We start from the raw sequence: 22,870 nt of genomic DNA, 5'->3' as shown, positions 1-22,870 counted from the left end.
TAAAAGATCATACAATTTAAGGCGGTGCATAAAGCCCAGCACAGACCTAGTAGGTCCTCAATGACTGTTTGAAAAAAAACTGAATAGGTTTAAGGAAAAAAAAAGCTAAATATGTTTAAGGAAATTATTCTACTCCTTAACATCCTTATTTATGGATAACCAAAAAACAAGCTTAGGAAGGGAAGTGACTGGCATCAGGCCATACAATTAGTCTGCTAAAGAACTGGGCCTAGAATCCAGGCCTCCAGACTCCCCATGTCCTTCCAGTATGCTAAAGATATACTTCAAGCCCTAAAGCCACAGGGAGAGGAAATCACTGCTTTTCTAGGTAATATTAATTTCTCTGGACATGAAGAGACTGTTTTTCTCCTTATAAACTTTATGCTTCTTCATATAGAAGAGTCTGGATTATTTCTACTTATTTCCTGTTTCTGGCATCTATGCCAACATTTGCCCATTTTGACCTTGCAAACTTTCCTCTACTTTGTGTTTCTCCTCCTTGTTCTCAGCATCCTCTCCTCTTCAACCATGCAGCTTTGGTTGTGTGTGGTTGGAAAGTTGATTTGTTTGACTTTGTTTAAGGGGAGTGCGCAGATGACAGTCGGGCTAACTGAATCCGCTCATCTTCTCATTGGTTCTACCTTTAGAAAAAGGATCTCAGATGTACTTAAAGAAAAATGTTTTTGTCACCACTTTGAAAACTTTAAATACTTGTTTTTCTTTATCTTTGAATGAATACTAAGTAGGAATAAGAGGGGCCCAAAACCTTTAAAAATATAATTCAAATATAACAATAAAATTCATTTTCACTTTCAGATATAGAGGAACGTGATCTTATGCCTAAACCTCATTTGAATGCCAGTTTCCTTATCATCACCATTAAAAACTATAATACAAAGATCTCCATCTGCTCCAAGTACTCAGTAGGACTTTTTTCTTTTTCTTTTTTTGAGACGGAGTTTCAATCTTGTTGCCCAGGCTGGAGTGCAGTGGCACGATCTCAGCTCACTGCAACCTCTGCCTCCTGGTTCAAGCAATTCTCCTGCCTCAGCCTCCCAAGTAGCTGGGATTACAGGTGCCTGCCACCACATCCAGCTAATTTTTGTATTTTTAGTAGAGATGGGGTTTCGCCATGTTGGCCAGGATGGTCTCGATCTCCTGACTTCAGGTGATCCACCCACCTCGGCCTCCCAAAGTGCTGGGATTACAGGCTTGAGCCACCACACCCAGCCAATAGGGCATATTTAGACAATTTTTTTTTTTACAGTTCCCTAACAGCATAAATTACTGAATTGAAATTTGGGCCTATTAAACAACTCATCCTCACATGACAGTTAGATGGCTCCCATCTATTGCCTAGATATAACTTCTATAATGCCTACTATAATAAGTATCCTAAAATTACAGGTGCAGGCCCCTTTTCTTTAGAGGAAATATTTACAGCCTCTAAAGCCAAAATCTGTAACTACAACATACCTACAAATGGCCCCGTGCCCAGGCATAATGTCACACTTTCCATCATTCAAGCAGAAGTCAGGCTGTAGGTCACAGAGACTCTGACAGGGCCGTTCTTCCACACTCAGATATCCAGGGAAGCATCTGCACTTTGCCTCTCCACTCCAGGGGTTGACCAGACACTCCGAAAATTCATTACAAGCCTGAAATTTGCAAGGGTTGGCTTCATCACCTAAAACATTAAACAAAGAATAATGCAAGAAAAGGCAAAACACAGAAATTGAGGTATACAAAGCCCCTCATTAAAGTTCTCCCCCAAAGTATATGGGACAACCCCTTTCCAGAACCATTAAAGTACACCATCGCCACCAATACCACCCACAAAAATTCTCACTCATCCTAGATTGATAAGCTTTTGTCAAATTTTTGTGCAACCCAGAGCCAAATCATAAAACCCTATGACCTATCTAAGCCTTAACATGTTTTATCTAGGGAGTATGTAGAAGCTTTAGAAATCCATGCCATGTAATTGTAGATCTAAGTTAAACACAATAGTAATTGTAGATCCAAATTAAATACAGTTTTCATGGACCATTCATTTCCACCAACCCCAATCTGCTGCAGTTGACCTTCACTCTACATACACTGCTACATGCCTTGCACAATACTGAGAACATGAATGGGGAGAGAGAGCTCAGAAGAGAACTGGTAGGAGCCTCAGGGATGGGTATAGCCCAGTAAGAGCAGCCTAGGAACAGTCAAGATTTGTGAAAATCAATGTTAGGAAAATAAATCAGCCCTGCACCTCCTGAGGCCATTTCAAACAAAATATTTTTGCCTTCATAACTTAATTTTTCATTGATAGGGTGAGGGAAAATGACTATTTTTAAAAACTAATTAGGATAGTAATCAGTCAAAAAAAATATAAGACATTGACCATGAATGGGCCTTCCATCCTGCCACAGTTCCCACATGTTCTTCACTGGTCAATGGTAATCTGTGAATGGTAAGTGGGCAAATGGTGACACAGACATTGAAAACAGAGAAAATAGGTGGAAATGATCCATAGACTCATCTGTATTAAAAAGTATAAAGTTTAGCTAGAAGGCTATAGGGAATAAAAAGAAATAGCATAGTCTCTTGGTTTCCAAAATAATGGAAGGATCTACATACATAATGTTTTGAAAAGCAATGATTCCCTTGCTGCTCTGGAAATTGAAGACAATTTTGCACAAGTCTGTGCCCTTGGAGTTTGGAGGATCACTGAAGTTGATCTCCTTTGGCCGCATGTGGTAACAGGGGGAATGTACTGAGTTGAATAGTGTCCCCCGAAGTTCATGTCCATCCAGAACCTCAGAATATGACCTTATTTGGAAACAGAGTATTTGTAGATGTAATCAAGTTAAGAAGAGGCCATACTAGATTAGAATGAGCCCTAATGCAATCATCGGTGTCCTTATAAGAAGAGGGAAATTTGGACACGACAGAAACACACAGGAAACAAGGCTATCTGTAGACAAAGGCAGATATTAGAGTGATACACCTATAAGCTAAGGGATGCCAAGGGATTGCTGGTAAACATCAGAAACCAGGAAAAGGTAAGGAAAGAGTCTTCCCTAGGTCTTTCAGAGGGAACAGGGCCTGGCCAACATTTTGATTTTGGACTTCTAGCCTCAAGAACTGTGGGAGAATAAATTCCTGTTGTTTTAAGGCACCTAGTTTGTGGTACTTTGTTACAGCAGCCCTAGGAAACTAATACAGGGGACCACTGCCAAGATGCTCACATAACAGGAAAAACATACAAATGTGTTGACAGGTGGGAAATTTCTACAAGGGAACTGCACGGCCAGATTTCACTGTATATTTCCTAAGTCTTCACATCTTTATCCGGGTATTCGTTTTGTGACTTTGTAATCAGAAAATAATCTGATCCTTACCCAGCAGTGAGGGATAGGAGTGTCCATAGGGGTGAGGAAGATGGTACTGCATAGCTCTCCTTTGTTAATGGAAGTTCAAGAGCTTCTGAGACACTGCATGTGAAAGTAAGTTAGGCAAGAGTCAAGTCAATCTTGTCTCTAGCCAATCTTGACATAAAGTACTTTAATCTGAAGGCCTTTAACTAAAAATATAAGATTGAATATCCCTTATCTAAAATTCTTGGGAGGAGAAGTAGTTTGGATTTCAAATTTTTCAGATTTTGGAATATTTGCCTTTACATAATGAGATATCTTGGGGATGGAACACACGTCTACACAAAAAACTCATTTATGTTTCATATACACCTTATACACAGACTGAAGGTAATTTGATACAACATTTTAAGTAATTTTGTGCGTAAGACAAAGTGTGTATATATTGAACCACCAGAAAGCAAAGAGGTCACTATTTCAGCCACCCATGCGGACAGTCTGTGGTTGTTTGGCATCACCATCATGTTGTGCACGGAAAAACTGTATCACTCCAAAGGGAAGTGTGAGAGTCTTTTTTCCCCTGGGCCCTCTGAATAAACTGTTGTGCATCTGTGTTTTGACTGCAACCCATCACATGAGGCCAAGTGAAGAAATTTACCCTTGTAGCATCATGTCAGTGCTCAAAAAGTTTCAGACTGGAGCATTTCAGATTCCAGATTTTCATATTAGGAATGCTTAACCACTAATACATGTAGTAAAATGATTCTATTTAAAAATTTTGAAACTCTGTAACCATTCTGCAGGTATATGTGTCTGAGGTGAGAAAAATAGAGTCTATCTTTTCTATATATTAGGAAAAAGATACAGCCAGAGGAAAAAGATAAAATATAGCCTTTTTGCTTCCAGGCCAAGGAGAAAGACAAAGCCTAATATTTTAATCATGTAAATAAAAGACTGCAGTTTCAAAGTCTCTTTCCACTCCTTTGTGCTAGTTAAGAAAGTGTGCCCAGGTAGCTAACTGTATGTTTGGAAAAGTGCCTTAATGATTCTATTGGGGAAACAAAGGTAGAGTTGGAGGTAAATTTAGGATGGGAGACAGGGATCTAAATTGTGGAATTAATTACAATCTGGTTTTCTAGGAGCAGCTTAAAAGAAGGATAGATGGGTCCAGAAAAATGAGAGTAGAGGAAGATGTGAAGACGGTCTGGAAAGACAGCTTTATGGCCTGAGCAACATCATAGCTGGCTGGGTCCTGGGAAAGAAGTTGGCCAGTAAGAGATGCCCTTGAGAGGGTAGCAGACGAATTTTAGGATGGTTATGCCTAACTAATATTTTTAAGCCATCTGCCGTGCTGAGATAAAGCCTTCTCCATTACCTTCATACCATCAGCAAATGCCTGATAGAATCAACTGCATTATGTTAGAGGTGCTTTGAGCAGACCAAAAATAGGACTGTGATTTGCATTAGGTTAACACCACAAGAGTCAAGACTCATGTGAGATTGAAAATTCAGCAGAGAAAACTCAGAACTGGGGAGGATTAAGAGATATTTAAGTTCCCTAACAATGCCCAGAAATACTGAGGAGTTGGGGGAGCATAGATGCAGGTTTTATACTGCACAGGGGTGGGGCTAATGCCAACTAATTTGAATATTAAAAGTAAAGGCGAGCTTATAAACCTTGATGACATTGCATGCAGCTGACATGTGAGTTACATACAAAACTGAAGTAAGGTGGTGGCTGCCAAGATGGCCAAATAGGAACAGCTCCAGTCTGCAGCTCCCAGCGAGATCAATGAAGAAGGTGGGTGATTTCTGCATTTCCAACTGAGGTACCTGGCTTATCTCATTGGGACTGATTAGACAGTGGATGCAGCCCACAGAGGGTGAGCCAAAGCAGGGTGGTGCGTCACCTCACCCGGAAGTGCAAGGGGTTGGGGTACTCCCTCCCCTAGCCAAGGGAAGCCATGAGGGACTGTGCCATGAGGAACAGTGCATTCAGCCCAGATACTATGCTTTTCCCACTGTCTTCGCAACCCACAGACCAGGAAACTCCCTTGGGTGCCTATACCACCAGGGCCCTGGGTTTCAAGCACAAAACTGGGCAGCCATTTGCGCAGACACCAAGCTAGCTGCAGGAGTTGTTTTTTGTTTGTTTGTTTTGTTCTTGTTTTTGTTTTTCATACTCCGGTAGCACCTGGAATGCCAGCAAGACAGAACCATTTACTCCCCTGGAAAGGAGGCTGAAGCTAGGGAGCCAAGTGGTCTAGCTCAGCAAATCCCACCCCCACAGAGCCCAGCAAGCTAAGATCCACTGGTCTGAAATTCTTGCTGCCAGCACAGCAGACTGAAGTCAACTTGGGGCACTCGAGTTTGGTGCAGAGAGGGCCGTCCACCATTACTGAGGCTTGAGTAGGTGGTTTTCCCCTCACAGTGTAAATAAAGCAGCCCGGAAGTTCAAACTGGGCAGAGCCCACCACAGCTCAGCAAAGCCTCTGTACCCAGATTGCCTCTATAGATTCCTCCTCTATGGGCAGGGCATCTCTGAAAGAATGGCAGCAGCCCCAGTCAGGGGCTTAGAGATAAAACTCCCCTCTCCCTGGGACAGAGTACCTGGGGGAAGGGGCGGCTGTAGGTGCAGTTTCAGCAGACTTAAACATTCCTGCCTGCTGGCTCTGAAGAGAGCAGCGGATCTCCCAGCACAGCACTCGAGCTCTGCTAAGGGATGACTGCCTCCCAAGTGGGTCCCTGACCCCCATGTCTCCTGACTGGGAGACACCTCCCAGCAGGAATTGACAGACACCTCATACAGGAGAGCTCTGGCTGGCATCTGGTGGGTGCCCCTCTGGGACAAAGCTTCCAGAAGAAGGAACAGGCAGCAATCTTTGCTGTTCTGCAGCCTCCGTTGGTGATACCCAGGCAAACAGAGTCTGGAGTGGACCTCCAGCAAGCTCCAGCAGACCTGCAGCAGAGGAGCCTGACTGTTAGAAGGAAAACTAACAAACAGAAAGGAATAGCATCAACATCAACAAAAAGGACGTCCAGACACAGAAACTCCATGCAAAGGTCACCAACATCAAAGACCAAAGGTAAATAAATCCACGAAGATGAGGAAAAACCAGCACAAAAAGGCTGAAAATTCCAAAAATGAGAATGCCTCTTCTCCCACAAAGGATCACAACTCCTTGCCAGCAAGGGAACAAAACTGGATGGAGAATGAGTTTGATGAAATGACAGAAGTAGGCTTCAGAAGGTGGGTAATAACAAACTCCTGCGAGCTAAAGAAGCACGTTCTAACCCAATGCAAGGAAGCTAAGAACCTTGAAAAAAGGTTAGACGAATTGCTAACTAGAATAACCAGTGTAGAGAAGAATATAAATGACCTGATGGAGCTGAAAAACACAGCATGAGAATTTTGTGAAGCATACACAAGTATCAATAGCTGAATCAATCAAGCAGAAGAAAGGATATGAGATTGAAGATCAACTTAATGAAATAAAGCATGAAGACAAGGTTAGAGAAAAAAACAATGAAAAGGAACAAACAAAGCCTCTGAGAAATATGGGACTATGTGAAAAGACCAAACCTACATTTGATTGGTGTACCTGAAAGTGATGGGGAGAATGGAACCAAGTTGGAAAACACTCTGCAGGATATTATCCAGGAGAACTTCCCCAACCTAGCAAGACAGGCCAACATTAAAATCAGGAAATACAGAGAATACCACAAAGATACTCCCCAAGAAGAATAATCCCAAGACACATAATTGTCAGATTCACCAAGGTTGAAATGAAGGAAAAAATGTTAAGGGCAGCCAGACAGAAAGGTCGGGTTACCCACAAAGGGAAACTCATCAGACTAACAGCGGATCTCTCTGCAGAAACCCTACAAGCCAGAAGAGAGTGGGGACCAATATTCAACATTGTTAAAGAAGAGAATTTTCAACCCAGAATTTCATATCCAGCCAAACTAAGCTTCATATGCAAAGGAGAAATGAAATCCTTTATAGACAAGCAAATGCTGAGAGATTTTATCACCATTAGGCCTGCCTTCCAAGAGCTCCTGAAGGAAGCACTAAATATGGAAAGGAAAAACCAGTACCAGCCACTGCAAAAACATATCAAATTATAAAGAACATTGACACTATAAAGAAACTGCATCTACTAATGGGCAAAATAACCAGCTAGCATCATACTGACAGGATCAAATTCATGCATAACAATATTTACCTTAACTGTAAACAGGCTAAATGCCCCAATTAAAAGACACAGACTGGCAACATGGATAAAGAGACAAGACCCATCAGTGTGCTGTATTCAGGAGACCCAGCTCATGTGCAAAGACACACATAGGCTCAAAATAAAGGGATGGAGGAAAATTTACCAAGCAAACACCAAACACCAAAAGCAATGGCAACATAAGCCAAAATTGACAAATGGGATATAATTAAACTAAAGAGCTTCTGCACAGCAAAAGAAACTATCATCAGAGTGAACAGGCAACCTACAGAATGAGAAAACATTTTTGCAATCTATCCATCTGACAAAGGGCTAATATCCAGAATCTACAAGGAACTTAAACAAATTTACAAGAAAAACACAAACAACCCAATCAAAAAGTGGGCAAAAGATATGAACAGACACTTATCAAAAGAAAACATTTATGCAGCCAACAAACATATGAAAAAAGCTCATCATCAGTGGTCATTAGAGAAATGCAAATCAAAACCACAATGAGATATCATCTCAAGCCAGTTAGAATGGCGATCATTAAAAAGTCAGGAAACAACAGATGCTGGAGAGGATGTGGAGAAATAGGAACACCTTTACACTGTTGGTGGGAGTGTAAATTAGTTCAACCATTGTGGAAGACAGTGTGGTGATTCCTTAAGGATCTAGAACTAGAAATACCTCCCATTGCTGCCTATATACCCAAAGGATTATAAATCATTCTACTATAAAGACACATGCACATGTATGTTTATTGGAGCACTATTCACAATAGCAAAGACTTGGAACTAACCCAAATGCCCATCAATGTTAGACTGGATAAAGAAAATGTGGCACATATACACCATGGAATACTATGCAGCCATAAAAAAGGATGAGTTCATGTCCTTTGCAGGGACATGGATTAAGCTGGAAACCATCATTCTCAGCAGACTAACACAGTAATAGAAAACCAAACATTGCATGTTCTCACTCATAAGTGGAAGTTGAACAATGAGAACATATGGACACAGGGAGGGGAACATCACACATGGGGGCCTGTCAGGGGTGGAGTGCTAGGGGAGGGATAGCTTTAGGAGATATACCAAATGTAGATGACTGGCTGTTGGGTGCAGCAAACCACCATGGCACATGTATACCTGTGTAACAGATCTGCACGTTCTACACATGTATCCCAGAACTTGAAGTATAATAATAAAAAAAAACTGAAGTAAATGCATTTATTGTAATTCTCTTTGTTTTTATTTTTTATTTTATTTTTTGTTTTTAGAGACAGTTTCTCACTGTGTTGCCCAGGCTAGAGTATAGTTGTGTGATCATAGCTCATTGTAATCTCAACCTCCCAGACTCCAGCAATCTTCCCACCTCAGCCTCCCAAGTAGCTGGAACTACAGGCACATGCCACAGTGCCCAGCTAATTTTTAAGTTTTTTTATAGAGACGGAGACTCACTATGTTGCTTAGGCTGGTCTCAAACTCATGGCCTCAAGCAATCCTTCTGCCTCAGCCTCCTAAAGTATTGGGATTACGAGTGTGAGCCACAGCACCAGGCCTGTAATTCTGTTTAAAAATAAGTAGATTGACTTTTGCAAAAGTTTTATAAATCATAACTGTTTGCATTTGTATAGTTAGTCAAATGTTTTATATATACTACTTGTTTATGCTTAGAATAGTCTCATGAAATACAGAGGCCAGGCAATATTACCCCCATTAATATATGAGGAACTAGGGGTCAGGGATAAAATAGCCCATCTAGGGTCACACAAATAATAAATGGTAAAGCAGAAGAAATCATTCCTTACAAATTATAATTAATTGCCTCTTCCACTATACCACATGACAAAGAATGCGCAAATGGTCTTAGAGAACTCAAGTGGTAAGAGATTTGGATATGAAGGATTAGTGAAACCATTTTCTTCACTTTCAATGAGTAATGATTCTTAAAGATTTCAGAAGAAAGTTCACTTCTTTCCTAAAGAATAGGGCTGACTTTCAAACCAGTTTGAGATTAGAAGGCACTGGAGAAATACAAAGCCAGGCATTCCTTCTCACTCCTCAAAACCTCTGTCTCTGGTATGTAGAAGGGAAGGAAGAACAAAATTTCACACTTCAACAGTGTTCTCTGCATCCAAGGCTTCCAAATAAAAGCAATGATTCATTTCATTCATTCACAGTATTTTTGAGTACTTTCTGTGTTCAAGACACTATGCTAAGTTCTGGCTAAAAAGTATTTAATAAAACAAACACATTCTCAGTCCTTGTAAAAAGCTCATCTGGAAAAAAATAGCCATTAAGCAACTATGCACATAAATTAACATTATTACAATGATGATAACTCTCTAGGGGAAAAGAACATTGTACTGTTAATATAAAAACTGACAGGAAAGACTCAGTCTAGACTACAGGTGAGTCAATGAAAAGTCCTGAGGAAGTGACATTTGAACTGAGGCACATGGGTGAGCAGGAGTCAGTAAGAAGGCAAAAGTGGACAGTGTGTGCAAAGGCTTTAAGGCAAGAAGAAGGTTTTGTATCTGAGTAACAAAAAACAAGCTAGTTTGACCAGAACATGTTGAGCAGAGGTTAGTTACATTGGATATTGTGGAAGAAGATGGGGACCAGGCCTTGTGGCTACTGAACCAGACAGCCATTCAAGAGTACCATGGGGGCTATATGGAGGATGGATAGGAGGAGGAGCACGAGAGGATGTGGGGAAACTGGTCCAAAGGAGAGATCATGGTGATTTGGATGGAGTCGTAGCAATGGAGATAGAGAAAAGAGCATGGATTTGAGATATACTTAGAATTCAGAATCAAAGTAAGTTTGGTGAGTGACTAAAAGCTCCAGGTGTTAGGAATTGAGGTATCAAGGATGACTTCTCTGGCCAGGTGTGGTGGCTCACACCTGTAATCCCAGCACTTTGGGAGGCCGAGGTAGGTGGATCACCTGAGGTCAGGAGTTCAAGACCAGCCTAGCCAACATGCAGAAACTCCGTCTCTACGAAAAATACAAAAAATTAGCCAGGTGTGGTGGCAGGTGCCTGTAATCCAAGCTACTCGGGAGGCTGAGGCAGGAGAATTGCTTGAGCCCAGGAGACAGAGGTTGCAGTGAGCCAAGGTCACACCATTACACTCCAGCCTGGGCAAAAAGAGCGAAACGCCATCTCAAAAAAAAAAAAAAAAATTATCAGGTTTCCAGCTTAAGTAGCTGAGTAGATAAAGCTTACATTTATGGAGAGAGAGAGAGAGAGAGAGAAGCTGAGAGAAAGAGTAGATTTAGCTGGAAAGTGGTGAGATATGGAAAAGAGCTCACTCATAGCTATCTTAAATTTGATACACACAGAATACATCCAAGTGGAGACTGTCAAGTAAGTAGATAGATATTGATTCTGGAGGTTATGAGAGATGTTTCATCTGCATATAAAAAATGTGGAGAGTTATTGACATTTATATAAGGCTTAAGACAATGCGCATGGATGCAAAAACTTAAAGGGAAGATGGCCCAAACCTTGCAGGTGACAACATGAAGGCATAGCAAGAATAGATCCAGTAGGTAAATAAAAACAAAAGCCAGATGTAGTGGGTAGAGAAAGGAATGGAGGTGAAATAATAAAGTAACATGTTTGGATGATGTTTTGAAAAGGGAATGATATTGATGTTCTTGGGAGAAATATTTTACTAGTTATCAAGATGTGGAAGATTTGTCTGACATAGTACTCTTTTTTCCTACAAGTATTGGATTCACCTTAATGCAATGAGGAAGAAAACACACAAGAATAATCACTGGATTCTACTAAGAAACCACCATGCTAGGCAATATCATACCTGATTCCACATCAAGAGAGTATTTATCAATAGCCAAGTTCATGGTATTGTAGGCAGTGGTACAAAAGTCTTCCAGAATCATGTACACCGCATTGTTGACGTTAGGAGGGACAGAATTGGCAAACTTCATTCGGCTGTTCACCACAATGCTGCCATTTCTGAAGTTGAGGATTTCTAAGTTCTGGAACCCCGTGAGATTTGACTGGAGATAGGGAACCAGCTATAATACACAAAAAGGGGTAAGTTTGTTGACAGCATGTCACATTTTGTTCAATACAAACCCAAACAAAACAAAACAAAAACACAGGTAAGACCCTGCCTCACTTTTCCTAATTGTATTTGATCTACATTTAAACTGTCAATTAACAAAAGTACAAATTAGGAATGATTTGACAGCATAAACTAGAAATGCTATGAGATTTTCATAGTGATATTTAGGAACCCCATGGAATTCATACATAGTTTTAGACACTCAGAGAGTTTATTCTGTTTCACTAAAGGATCACAACAGTGAAGGCAACATAAGTACCCACAAAATATTAGCTTCACAATAAAATGTGAAGAGAAATGTCAAACTTACTGTAGTCCCATAATTCATGGAAAACAATCTTCCTTGTAAATTATCACATAACTCTCATGCCACTTTTGTGTTTTCCATTTCTTGTATGTCTTACTGTTTTCTTACCAACCCTAGGCCATGATACTATTTGTGAATGATAGGAAGTAAATGTTCACAGCAGATCACACTTTCCCTGGCTCAGACCTTATGTGCTAGAGGGGAGGAGGAGTGGGTCATACATGATTATTCACTAGTGCCCATGTTTCACTTTTTATGCTTACCAATTCTAAGAATCTTTGCTCCAGGGCTTTATACTCCAAAGAGTTTTTATTAAACAGATCTTCTGAAAACATCATGTTAGTCACTCGGAGGCTGAAGAAAACCACCAAAGCTCCTGAAGTCTGGGTATAACTCAAGTCATCTCCTCCTTCTGTGGGCCAAGCCACACTAACCATCTCTGTGGAGTGAACACTTGTAGACATTTCCACATAACTACCAACCTTGCCATTTTGCTCTTGGACTTGCTCAGGCTGATAGTAATCTGTGCCTATCCGGTCCAGTTCTAACGAAATATCCTGTACACCCATAATTACTTCATCCTCTAGCAGGGTGGAGATTGTGGTTGGAGGCAATTTGGTAGACTGTGTCACAGAAGCTTTCAACCAGAGTCTGTCAGTACTCTGTGGTGTACTTGCCAATGTGTCTCTGGACAATTTCTCTAGGGAAGAAGTTCTTGTCCAAACTCTCTCTGATTCTGGCAATATAGTCCACAAAGGTTGCATATCTGGCTTTACCATTGAAACCTCACTGTCAAACCATTCATAGTTGGATGACTCGGTAATTTGTTCCATATCCTCCCTTAGGATGGCATCTGCCTGATCTGATTTATCAGTAGAGGCAGAGATTGCTACAGATGTCAGTATAAGAGCTGCTTTGGTAACTGAATAATCATCAACACCAGGTACTTCTGATATGTGCTTGGGGAGGGTTAGAGATGCAGATTCAGTTGCAGTATCTGCGAAGATGGGCACAGCAGGCCCACTAAGAGTCTCTTCCTCTGGAAAGTGTGTGGATCTATCATCATGTTCATATTTTGAGTGCTTACTAATTTGGTCTGTGGAATCCATTTTGTCAACTAAAACTAGTTTCTCGTCTTCAATCTCAGTTGGCAAAAGTGAATCATCATCTTCAAGCCATGGCTTGGACAGTGGTTCAGTGCTCTTCTCTGATGAAGTCTCACTCCGTGGCCAAGTAATCAGATCTACCTTTTGCCCAGACCCTGAACCTAAACCACTGTCAAATATTAACTCTTTTTCCATGGATGCATCTGGCAGGAAAGGGCTCACTTTTAATTGGTCTTTGACTTTGGAGGTCAAGGAGTCCAAGCCAAAAGGTACAGAAGAGGTCAGATATGGTGAAGATGTTAAGGACACATCAGAGTCTTCCATGGATGGTATTGTTTCTTTTGGCACAAGTTGAGTGAATGAACTTGAAGGCAATGAATCAATAGAAAGAAAATCTTCTGACTCTTCAACACTGGCTAATCCTAAAAATAAAGTTTTCCATTAATTAATCTACAGAGTTGCCAAAATGTATTCCTAGTTCTCCTAATAAAACTAGTTGCCTGTTTTTTCCCTGTGAAGTTAACAGGGACAATTGTTGACTTTTGCTTTTCTATACCTAGCAAACAAGAAGAAGATCTGATAATGTGTTTGTAATATGGGACAGTCACTCATGAATATTATCTCCTTCTCGAGGATAACAAGACCTTGACTATTGAAATAATCTTCAAACACTTGTTTGTTTTTTTAATTCCATGAAAATAAAGAACTGCTGGTAGCAATTTTGACGACAAATACTAAATCCAGCAGTAATTTAGGAGGAAAATTCCCTGAGCATTGTGTTTCTCTTTGAATTCTCATTTTCCCTGTTGTTTACCATCCATCATCCTTCAGATTCATTCAATGTTCACAATCCTGAACTCATTATTTATATATTTGTTCATCTTCCTCATTTCACATGTAAACTCCATTTCTAAGTCACATTTATTTTTCTTTTCTTCCGCAACATCTAGATCATCTATTTCATTTTCACTTCTTTATCTCTGCTGTGGCTCCATGATTTCGCTTCTTCCGTTCACAATACTACTACAAGCAAACATCTTTAGACTTGGCCCCCACAACTAATTGTATTATAACCTAGTTGAATAATCTTCTTTGATGCTATTTATTACTCCAATATTTAAGTAAAGTGGTTCTTTAATAGTAGTAGCAGTAATTCAACTAAACTGTATACCCTTCAATATGACCTTCAAAATATCTGTTAATTGATCCCCACCCCAGCTCCCCAAGTTTATTTCTTATTATTTACCTATTTGGATTCTCAGTTCCAACAAATTAAATTTGATTGTTTCCTCTCGCACGCAATTCTACCAAGACATTTTCCCCCTAATGAATGCTACCATGTTTTTCTCATAGCCATAATCTCTTCCTCTCTTTAAAACCCCTGTCATCAGATACAATAAGATGTATGAAAAGCGATTAAAGTTCCTCACCATCTTCTACCAAGTGAGATCCAGAAGTCCTTTCCTCAGAAGCCACAGGCAAGCCAGTCTGAAGCACTGCCGGGGTGACAGAATGAAGAGTCAAGCTGCTAACCTCTAAAACCTCTGGGGAAGAGCTGAGGCCCATCTTCGAGGGAAAGGCTAATTTGTGTGTAGACACTAAATCACCCAAAGGACTTTCTGACCAGAGTTCCCTGCCAGTGGCTGAGGGAGGACCAGAGCTGAAATCAAGTGGTGGAATACTGCTGGTGATGGATTCATCTGCTGAGGGCCATGCAGCTTGAAAGGTATTATCCTGGGGGGAAAAAAAGGCTAAATCATATCATAGATAAAAGAAACATATAAAAAGTGATTTTAAATACCACCTAACTGTCTATATTCCCAGATTTTCTCGGGACAAGGAGGCGGTGTATTAATAATATTGGGAGTAGGAGGAGACATGGGCTCCAGAATCAAACAGATTTATAGTCAAATTCCAATATCTAGAGAAAAAGTATATCACCACCTCTCACCTGAAAAGCAAGGACAGATGAGGTAACATATTTAAAAGCCCTCAAACAAAGTGAATTTGTGAGAGAAAATTTTTTTTGCTTTAGATGGTTCATTTTCCTCTGTGTTTTCAGCTTAAATGACTTTAAATACATAGAAGTTACTGTTATCTGTAACTTGTTGGCAAAGATCTAAGTACATTGCCCACAGCAGGAAAGAACAACTGGCAATTTTATTCATCATTCTGAAAAGATAATTAGTTAATGAAAGCCCTCTAGTTTGGTCAGAAATGTCACCACATCAAAATGTAGTCTGGTTACCTCAAATGAATAGCCACTCCTGTGAAATGGTATCACACTTATGAAACATTAACAATTTCCTCTTTCTAGTGATGTTTTACTAATGTACCACTAATCTTATCTTAAAATGTACCTTCAGAAATGGAGAAGAAAACAGAAACACAATCCTTGAACATGTTAATTATTTAATTTTATGAAGAACTGTCTACGTAAATGTACAATGATCAGCCAGGCACAGTGGCTCAGGTCTATAATCCCAGCACTTTGGGAAGCCGAGCCAGGAGGATCACTTGAGGCCAGGAGTCCAGTCTGGGCTATATAGCAAGACCCCATCTCAACATCAACAAAAAATTAGCCAGGCATGGTGGCACACACCTGGAGTTCTAGCTACTTGGGAGACTGAGGGAGGAGGATCACTTGATCCTGGGAGTTCAAGACTACCATGAGCTATGATCAACCCACTGCACTCCAGGCTGGGCTATAGAGCAAGATGTTGTCTCTTTAAAAAAAAAAAAAAAAAAAAAAAAAGTTTAATAATAATGCTAAGAGGTAAAATGGCCATGGTATTTGGCAGAAGTTTATATATAAACTATATAAACTGCATATAAATGCACAGGAAAGATGGTAATAACAGAAAGTCATTGGCTCTGTGGAGGGTTACCCACAGTTTCATCTACCATCTTTAAACTAAAAGCACTCTGTCAAACAATCTTATTTTCTTTTGTGGAATTCAGTTACAACATCATTTCCTGCCTTGTCCATGTTGTTTTCATTGGTTCCTATTTTAAGTGGGTCACCATGCTGATTATTCTGTATTCTGAATTCTGGATTTCAGAATTCTTTGTTATTCTGGATTCTGAATAACAAAGATAGATAAGTACAATCCACAGGGAAAAAACTCATAAAATATTTCCTGGGTGTATGAAAACTGAAAAAGGAAAAGAGAAAAGAACAATCCTTTTCAGTCCTAAGAAGGTATTTGAGGCCAGGCGCAGTGGCTCATGCCTGTAATCTTTGGGAAGCCGAGGCAGGAGGATACCCTGAGGTTGGGAGTTCGAGGCCAGCCTGACCAACATGGAGAAGCCCCGTCTCTGCTAAAAATCCAGAATTAGCTGGGTGTGGTGGCACATGCCTGTAATCCCAGCTACTCAGGAGGCTGAGGCAGGAGAATCACTTGAACCCAGGAGGCGGAGGTTGTGGTGAGCCAAGATTGCACCATTGCACTCCAGCCTGGGCAACAAGAGCAAAACTCTGTCTCAAAAAAAAAAAAAAAGTAGGTATTTGAATCACATGGAAGCTTTTGAAAAACACAAATTCCCAGGCCTGACACTCAGAAATGTTAACTTAATTGGTCCGGGAGGGGAACCTAGACATGGGTACTTGTAAAAGTTCCCTAGTAGAGGAAATGGCTGGATCGTGTTCTGGGCATAATATTCCAGCCTGTGTTTCTAATATACTTCTTCAATTGCTGAATGATTTTATTTCTTACCAACTGGAACCTTTAAGAAATTTCCCATATTTATAACTCTATCAAAAGACTAGAACTCACGTTATAGCTATGAACAAAATGAAAACTACAAATAAGAAATGCTGAATCTAACCTCCTCCCCCTCCTCCAGGAGACTTCTATCAGCAATATTAAATTTGCACTGACAGTCTCTAGTCTAATATGCTTTTTGAACAAAAGCACACAATTTTAGGGTGGCTAACTAGAGTTTAGTTTATGGCCATGAAATAAAACAGAACATACTGGCCCATGAAGAGAGCTAACCCAAAACAAGGTGATATGGTTTGACTGTGTCCCCACCCAAATCTCATCTTGAATTTCCACGCATTGTGGAAGGGACCTGGTGGGAGGTGATTGAATCATGGGGGCAGGTCTTTCCCACGCTGTTCTCGTGATAGTGAATAAGTCTGATGAGATATGATGGTTCTATAAAGGGGAGTTTCCCTGCACAAGTGCTCGTCTCTCGCCTAACACCATGTGACACGTGCCTTTCACCTTGTGCCATAATTGTGAGGCCTCCTGAGCCACATGGATCTGTAAGTCCATTAAACCTCTTTCTTTTGTAAATTGCCCAGTCTCAGGTATGTCTTTATCAGCAGCGTGAAAACAGACTAATACACAAGGCCTAATTAGTCTTTTATGCTTTGTCTTCACAGTGCCCCTTGTCTCTCTGTCAAAGATCTGTGTGAGAAGGCTTTGAACTACATACTCTCCCAATCACAGAGGAGGAACCATGAGGCAAGAAACCACCAGGCATGTCCTACTTTGTCCCTTCCCCTAGTGACAAATGCACAGGAAAGATGGTAATAACAGAAAGTCATTGGCTCTGTGGAGGGTTACCCACAGTTTCATCTACCATCTTTAAACTAAAAGCACTCTGTCAAACAATCTTATTTTCTTTTGTGGAATTCAGTTACAACATCATTTCCTGCCTTGTCCATGTTGTTTTCATTGGTTCCTATTTTAAGTGGGTCACCATGCTGATTATTCTGTATTTGTCACCACCACTTCAGATCCTTCTCTTCCTGCCCTCTGCCCTAGGAGGCTGACCCCTGTGATCTGCACCATCCCTGCTCCCTTGCATTTGTTTTCTGTTTGAGTTTGGCCAATGGGAAGCATAAGCAGATCAAACGACAGGAGGAAGGAGAGGTCAGGGTATTTCTTCCCTGCTTCCTCCAAGCCTCAATACTATGTGTCTAGCATAGTTGTGCTTCTCCCTCCACAATTACAGCTCCAGCTGTCAATGGGTTCTGGTAACAGCATTTCCTCCCCTTCCTCTGTAATCCAATGGATGGTAGTGGCAATTGCTTCCCACTGTTGTTAGTCTCTGCATACCTCAACATTCTTTTTTTGCTCCCTTAACCCTATCCACATCTCCACTGGTAGATTCTTCTAGATGATTCTGTTACTGTTGAGACCGTGGATGAGTGATATTAGGCAAATGTGCCATCATTTTATAATACAGTGCATTTAAAAATCCATTAAAGTTTAAGTCATTTCTGTCAAAAAGTGATTAAGACAATCCAAAATGAAATATAAATGCCCAGCAAATAAGGAATGAGAATCACTTAAAACAACAACATGAACCAAAAATGATATCATTCTGGCTAAATGCAAATTTAGCCAGAAAATAAAAATCTGGAAAGGAAAAAGAAGAGTGACAAAAAGTATATGATGCAATGTTAGCAAACATTTTTGGCAATGTAGCTTTGGTTAAAAAAAAAGAAATAGAAGCAAGATATATCTAGGAATTAGACTGGAGTCTAATAACCAAATCTTCTGAATCTGTTGACATGAAATGTATGAGAGAAAAAGAAAGACGTCTGTAAAGAAAGAGGAAGTCAGAGGCCATCATCAAATGATCTGAGGACACAAAATTTCCTCCTGGGGAATCCCCTAACAGAAGTGAACCTGAGGATAATAAGACATGTTTCATGATTTGTGTCAGAAAAAAAAAAAAAAAAAAAAAAAGATCTAATTGGAGAGATGACTTCTGGCATTTTTCTAGTAAACTTTAGGAGCATGCAAGTCTGGGAAACAGAGTAAGACTCTGTCTTTACAAAAAACATTAAAAAAATAGCTTGGTGCCTTGGTGCACTCCTATAGTGCATTCCTATAGTACTCTGGAGGCTGAGGCAGGAGGATCACTTGAACCTAAGGAGTTTGAGGCTTCAGTGAGCTATGATCACACCACTGCACTCCTGTCCAGGTGACAGAGCAAGACACGTCTCAAAAAAACACCATGCAATTACCAGGAGTAGAGTTAACCTTACATAACTCTATTCAGTAGAGGTGGCTTGCAATTGCTGACCTGTGTGCAGAGTGCTCCTACATAACTTAGCACCAAATAGACATAAAGCTGGTTCATATTTCTGCCTAGAGGGTCTAAGTTATTCTTAGTCCTCAAGAACAGAGGAGATAGAGCAAGAGTTCATTTCCAGAGAAATGGAAAACAACAAATTAAAGTCCAGAAAGTGAAAGTAAAAAGTTAAGTAAAAACATCAGCTCTTGTCTTGCTCATGTGCTTTATGAGGCCATCCTTTGGCTTGTAAAAATCTTATGTTGGGAAGAGGGGCTGAGCATGCACATGTATGTGAACATAACAAAATTATCACATTTTATACTTAAAAGGACTCAAGAACACATGTAGTATAACCATGCCTGTTAAAGATAGAGAACTGAGGATCGTAGAAGTGAAATGCTCAAGGACACACAAAAAAGAGAAAAAAACAGACTGGAAGCAGCCAAGTCTCTAGATTTCTCAGTGCCAGTGCTTTTCCCACTAACAGCTATTCATCCAGAGGTCTCTACAAGTATATATTCCCAAGTGGTAAAAGGATTTTCAGAGGAGAAACTAGAGCAAACAGACTTGGCAGTCCATGCTCTCATTTGGGTTAGCATATTCCACAGGTTTATAAGACCCAGGTCAACACAGATGGCAGGAGTGTGGGAGGCCATCTCCTAATATTCATATACCTGCTCTATGGAATATGGAGCCTGTTTACATAGAAAAAAAGTTTCTAGCCTTCCCCTTTATTTTTCTAGGATTGAAAACTACATACGTAGTCAGGGGAAAGAAGGCCATTTGCTCAATACCAAGTTCTGTTCTTCAATAAAGTAGTTACAATGATGATGATCATACCATAAGAGGGAATTAACTTTTTTCCTTTTAATCATCTAAAACTACTTCCAGAGATGTGTTAAAGCTACTCATATATTCTTGCAAATTCCAAATGTACCTTAAAAAAAAATTCATGTGAGATAGCTTAAGCCCTTCAAGCCAAGCTTAAGAAATTGAGTTTTATCAGACAGAGCGCATAACCTGGCACACATTAGGAAAGCAGCTGAATCCTCAACGAAAAAGAAATCCTCAAGCAGTAATATACCGTTTCAGTGTATCTGTAAACAAAATGCCTTTTCACTTCATAAAAATTAAAAGTAAAACAATACATAAAATCTTTTAAAAAGTCAAGTCACTAACAGGCAACATAAAATGTGAAAGTAAACAACTTGACTTTTCAAATAAAGAAGAAAGACCATCCCTTCCAAATAAATATTCCCTAAAAAATGGCATGGCAATGAAGCTTTCCTATACATTTTGAAAGGTTAACACATACATGCCAGGAATAGCCCTTCACTAATTTTTCTATCCATAGATGTTCCCATAGTAATAAATTTAACTTGTGTATTCTTTTAGTTCAATGTAGTATATTGACAACTTTATTATATTGGCCAGTTTCATTTCTGCTACCGCCAATTGAAAAGTTTGTTAGTCCTAAAGAAAGCACACTGTACAAGTGATTTTCCAAGTCAGGGTGCCAGAAAAGTGTCAAATTCAATTTCCCAACATTCCTAGCTCTAAAATAACTTTTTTTTTAACTCTTTGAATAAAGCCTTTATTACTAATAATAAAAACAATAAAATGATTAGTAATACAATTATGGCAGCTCTGTATCTAAAATAATTTTTAAAAATAAAATCTGGGGGGAAAAAACCCACCTCACTTCTGTGGTAGAGTAAAATCTTGCTAACAATTGGCAAGGGCATGAAGAAAGGAAGGGAAGGAATAAATTTAAAAGAAAGTAATAACTAGACATTTCTAATTAATCATACCTTGTTTTCATGTCTTATCATCTCCCATTAACATTCTGATGTCTCCTTAAATTGTTAATGAATGCCCTACAGTAATCACTATTCAAAAAAGAAAGGAGTTGGCATCAATGCAAATGAAAGCACTGCAACATAAATGAACAAGTGAGCCCTATTGGTGCTTGCCATCATTAAGGGGCAGCCACAGCCAAGCTCCAGCCACTTTCTGCCACAAGGGAATATGAACTTAAGAGTAGCAGATCTTCCTGGTGTTCAAAAGAAGCCAGAAATCTACATTTTTATGTAAAAATCTCCTGGTTTTAAAATATTGACTTATTTTTTTTAATTTGGTCCCAAGCTGCATGTCTATAGTTGGATCCAGCTAGTCTCCAGTTTGCAGTCTCTGGCTTATACAGAAATTCTCATCTTTACAATATGATTCTAAAATATCATCACAAAGCTCCTCCTGTGGTTAGAGAATGTGATTAAAAGCGGAGAGTAGTGGTGCTGTCATCACTCCCTGCCACTGGACCCCGGATGGACCTCTAGGACAATATCTGCATCACCTTGTTTAGAAATCTGTCTACTACCACCAGACTAGAAATTTGTGTAGGCAGAGCCACACCTTATCTGTCTTAGTTTCACAAGCACTTGGCACATGGAAAGCACAAAACAAACATATTTGAATGAATAAGTGAATGAATAAATACACACCAAATGAATGTACTCTCTGTAAATCTCTTCTAACCTATTTTGTCTAATATGTAACTCAGTGAAAAGATTGTTTTTAGTAATTCTACATTGTAATATTGAGTTGCTCTATAACCTAGTAGAAGAAATGGCTGCAGAGATTAATGGTTACATGAATGAAGGGCAGGCTTTCTGAATTTCCATCACTCCATTAAAGTCGAGAAACAAGTAATTCAAATAGCTGATATGAGACAGAAAATAAATTTTAAGAGGGAAGAAAAGCAAGGAATGTAGATGAGAAGGGAGTCCCCCTACTGTTTGTATGTGATAACAAAAGATTCCTGTATTCATTGTAGACAGGTAATTCTGTAGTGGTTTTTGGTTGTAGATGTTGTCATTGTTGTTTAAACTATGCTGTTTCTTTTCTACTATATAACTCCCTACAAGTGAAGTGGCAAGTGGAGGTTTAGAGGGGGAAGAGGAATTCCTGATGCAGCTGGGTGGTAAGAACAGAAAGGAAAGTTCATCCCATGCTGTTTCTATGCAAGCGGGAATGTTTTCAGTCCAGGTTACAAGGAGGCCTGATTTAGAATCCCTGTCATCTGTCAGCTAGCAGATATTCTTCTTTCTCTCCCTTCTATACACACACTGTTCTATGTGTTTTGGAGTTTAATCATTTTTTCACTATAATCCTTGAAACAAAAAATCTACGCTCTATACCTAGTACATCAATTTATCATCTTGGCTATAAAATCTATTTCTGGGTAACTCTCAGAGAACAACTCAGTGGGCACTTAATAGCTTAATTATCACCGAACAAGTAGGAACCATAAATAAGGTTTCTACCCTGTGTGGAGTTTGGCAATGCAGACTTTATTTAACCACTGCAGAAGGCTTAAATTTTCTGAACCAACACTTGGTACCTATGAGCTGACAGCTATGAGTAATGGTCTAGGGATGATGCAAGAGAATAATTGAAATGAGAACAGCTTGGGAAATTTATAATGCCAAAGTAAGCAGGTGAGGGAAAAAAGAAGAGAAGCTTGAGGGCCTGGTTCTAGCATAAAAAATAAAAACATACCAGAATAGATGATGGCGTTGCCTGAAGACTTGAACTTTGGGTGTTCCAAACTAGATCTTCAGTTTGGTGACGCAAAACTCCTCTCACTGAGGAAAGAACAATATTAAAGAACATTTTTAGACGAGGCCCTATTGTATTTGAGGTGCAGGGACAACTGAAAGCCAAGTTCTTTCTCTTCATAG

General features: G+C 39.8%; 1 protein-coding gene and 1 long non-coding RNA gene across 2 annotated transcripts in view; one reads left to right on the top strand and one right to left on the bottom strand.

Moving 5' to 3' along the window:
* LOC134760995 (uncharacterized) overlaps window positions 1-17,654 on the top strand; it is a 55,570-nt gene extending 37,916 nt beyond the window's left edge. The window contains exons 2-3 of the long non-coding RNA XR_010139150.1: window positions 14,486-14,820; window positions 17,485-17,654. This is a non-coding gene — a long non-coding RNA (uncharacterized LOC134760995). The remainder of the gene's footprint in view (window positions 1-14,485; window positions 14,821-17,484) is intronic.
* IMPG2 (interphotoreceptor matrix proteoglycan 2) overlaps window positions 1-22,870 on the bottom strand; it is a 98,798-nt gene that overhangs the window by 6,895 nt on the left and 69,033 nt on the right. Inside the window, exons 11-15 of the mRNA XM_002813343.6 lie at window positions 22,689-22,774; window positions 14,525-14,828; window positions 12,252-13,516; window positions 11,412-11,631; window positions 1,477-1,687 (exon numbers count right to left, since the gene is read on the bottom strand). Of these exons, the coding sequence (XP_002813389.4) occupies window positions 1,477-1,687; window positions 11,412-11,631; window positions 12,252-13,516; window positions 14,525-14,828; window positions 22,689-22,774 (2,086 nt within the window). The remainder of the gene's footprint in view (window positions 1-1,476; window positions 1,688-11,411; window positions 11,632-12,251; window positions 13,517-14,524; window positions 14,829-22,688; window positions 22,775-22,870) is intronic.

Source organism: Pongo abelii, chromosome 2 (assembly GCF_028885655.2).
Source record: "Pongo abelii isolate AG06213 chromosome 2, NHGRI_mPonAbe1-v2.0_pri, whole genome shotgun sequence".
Lineage (NCBI taxonomy): Eukaryota > Metazoa > Chordata > Mammalia > Primates > Hominidae > Pongo > Pongo abelii.
This window is presented reverse-complemented; position numbering and strand designations above follow the sequence as displayed.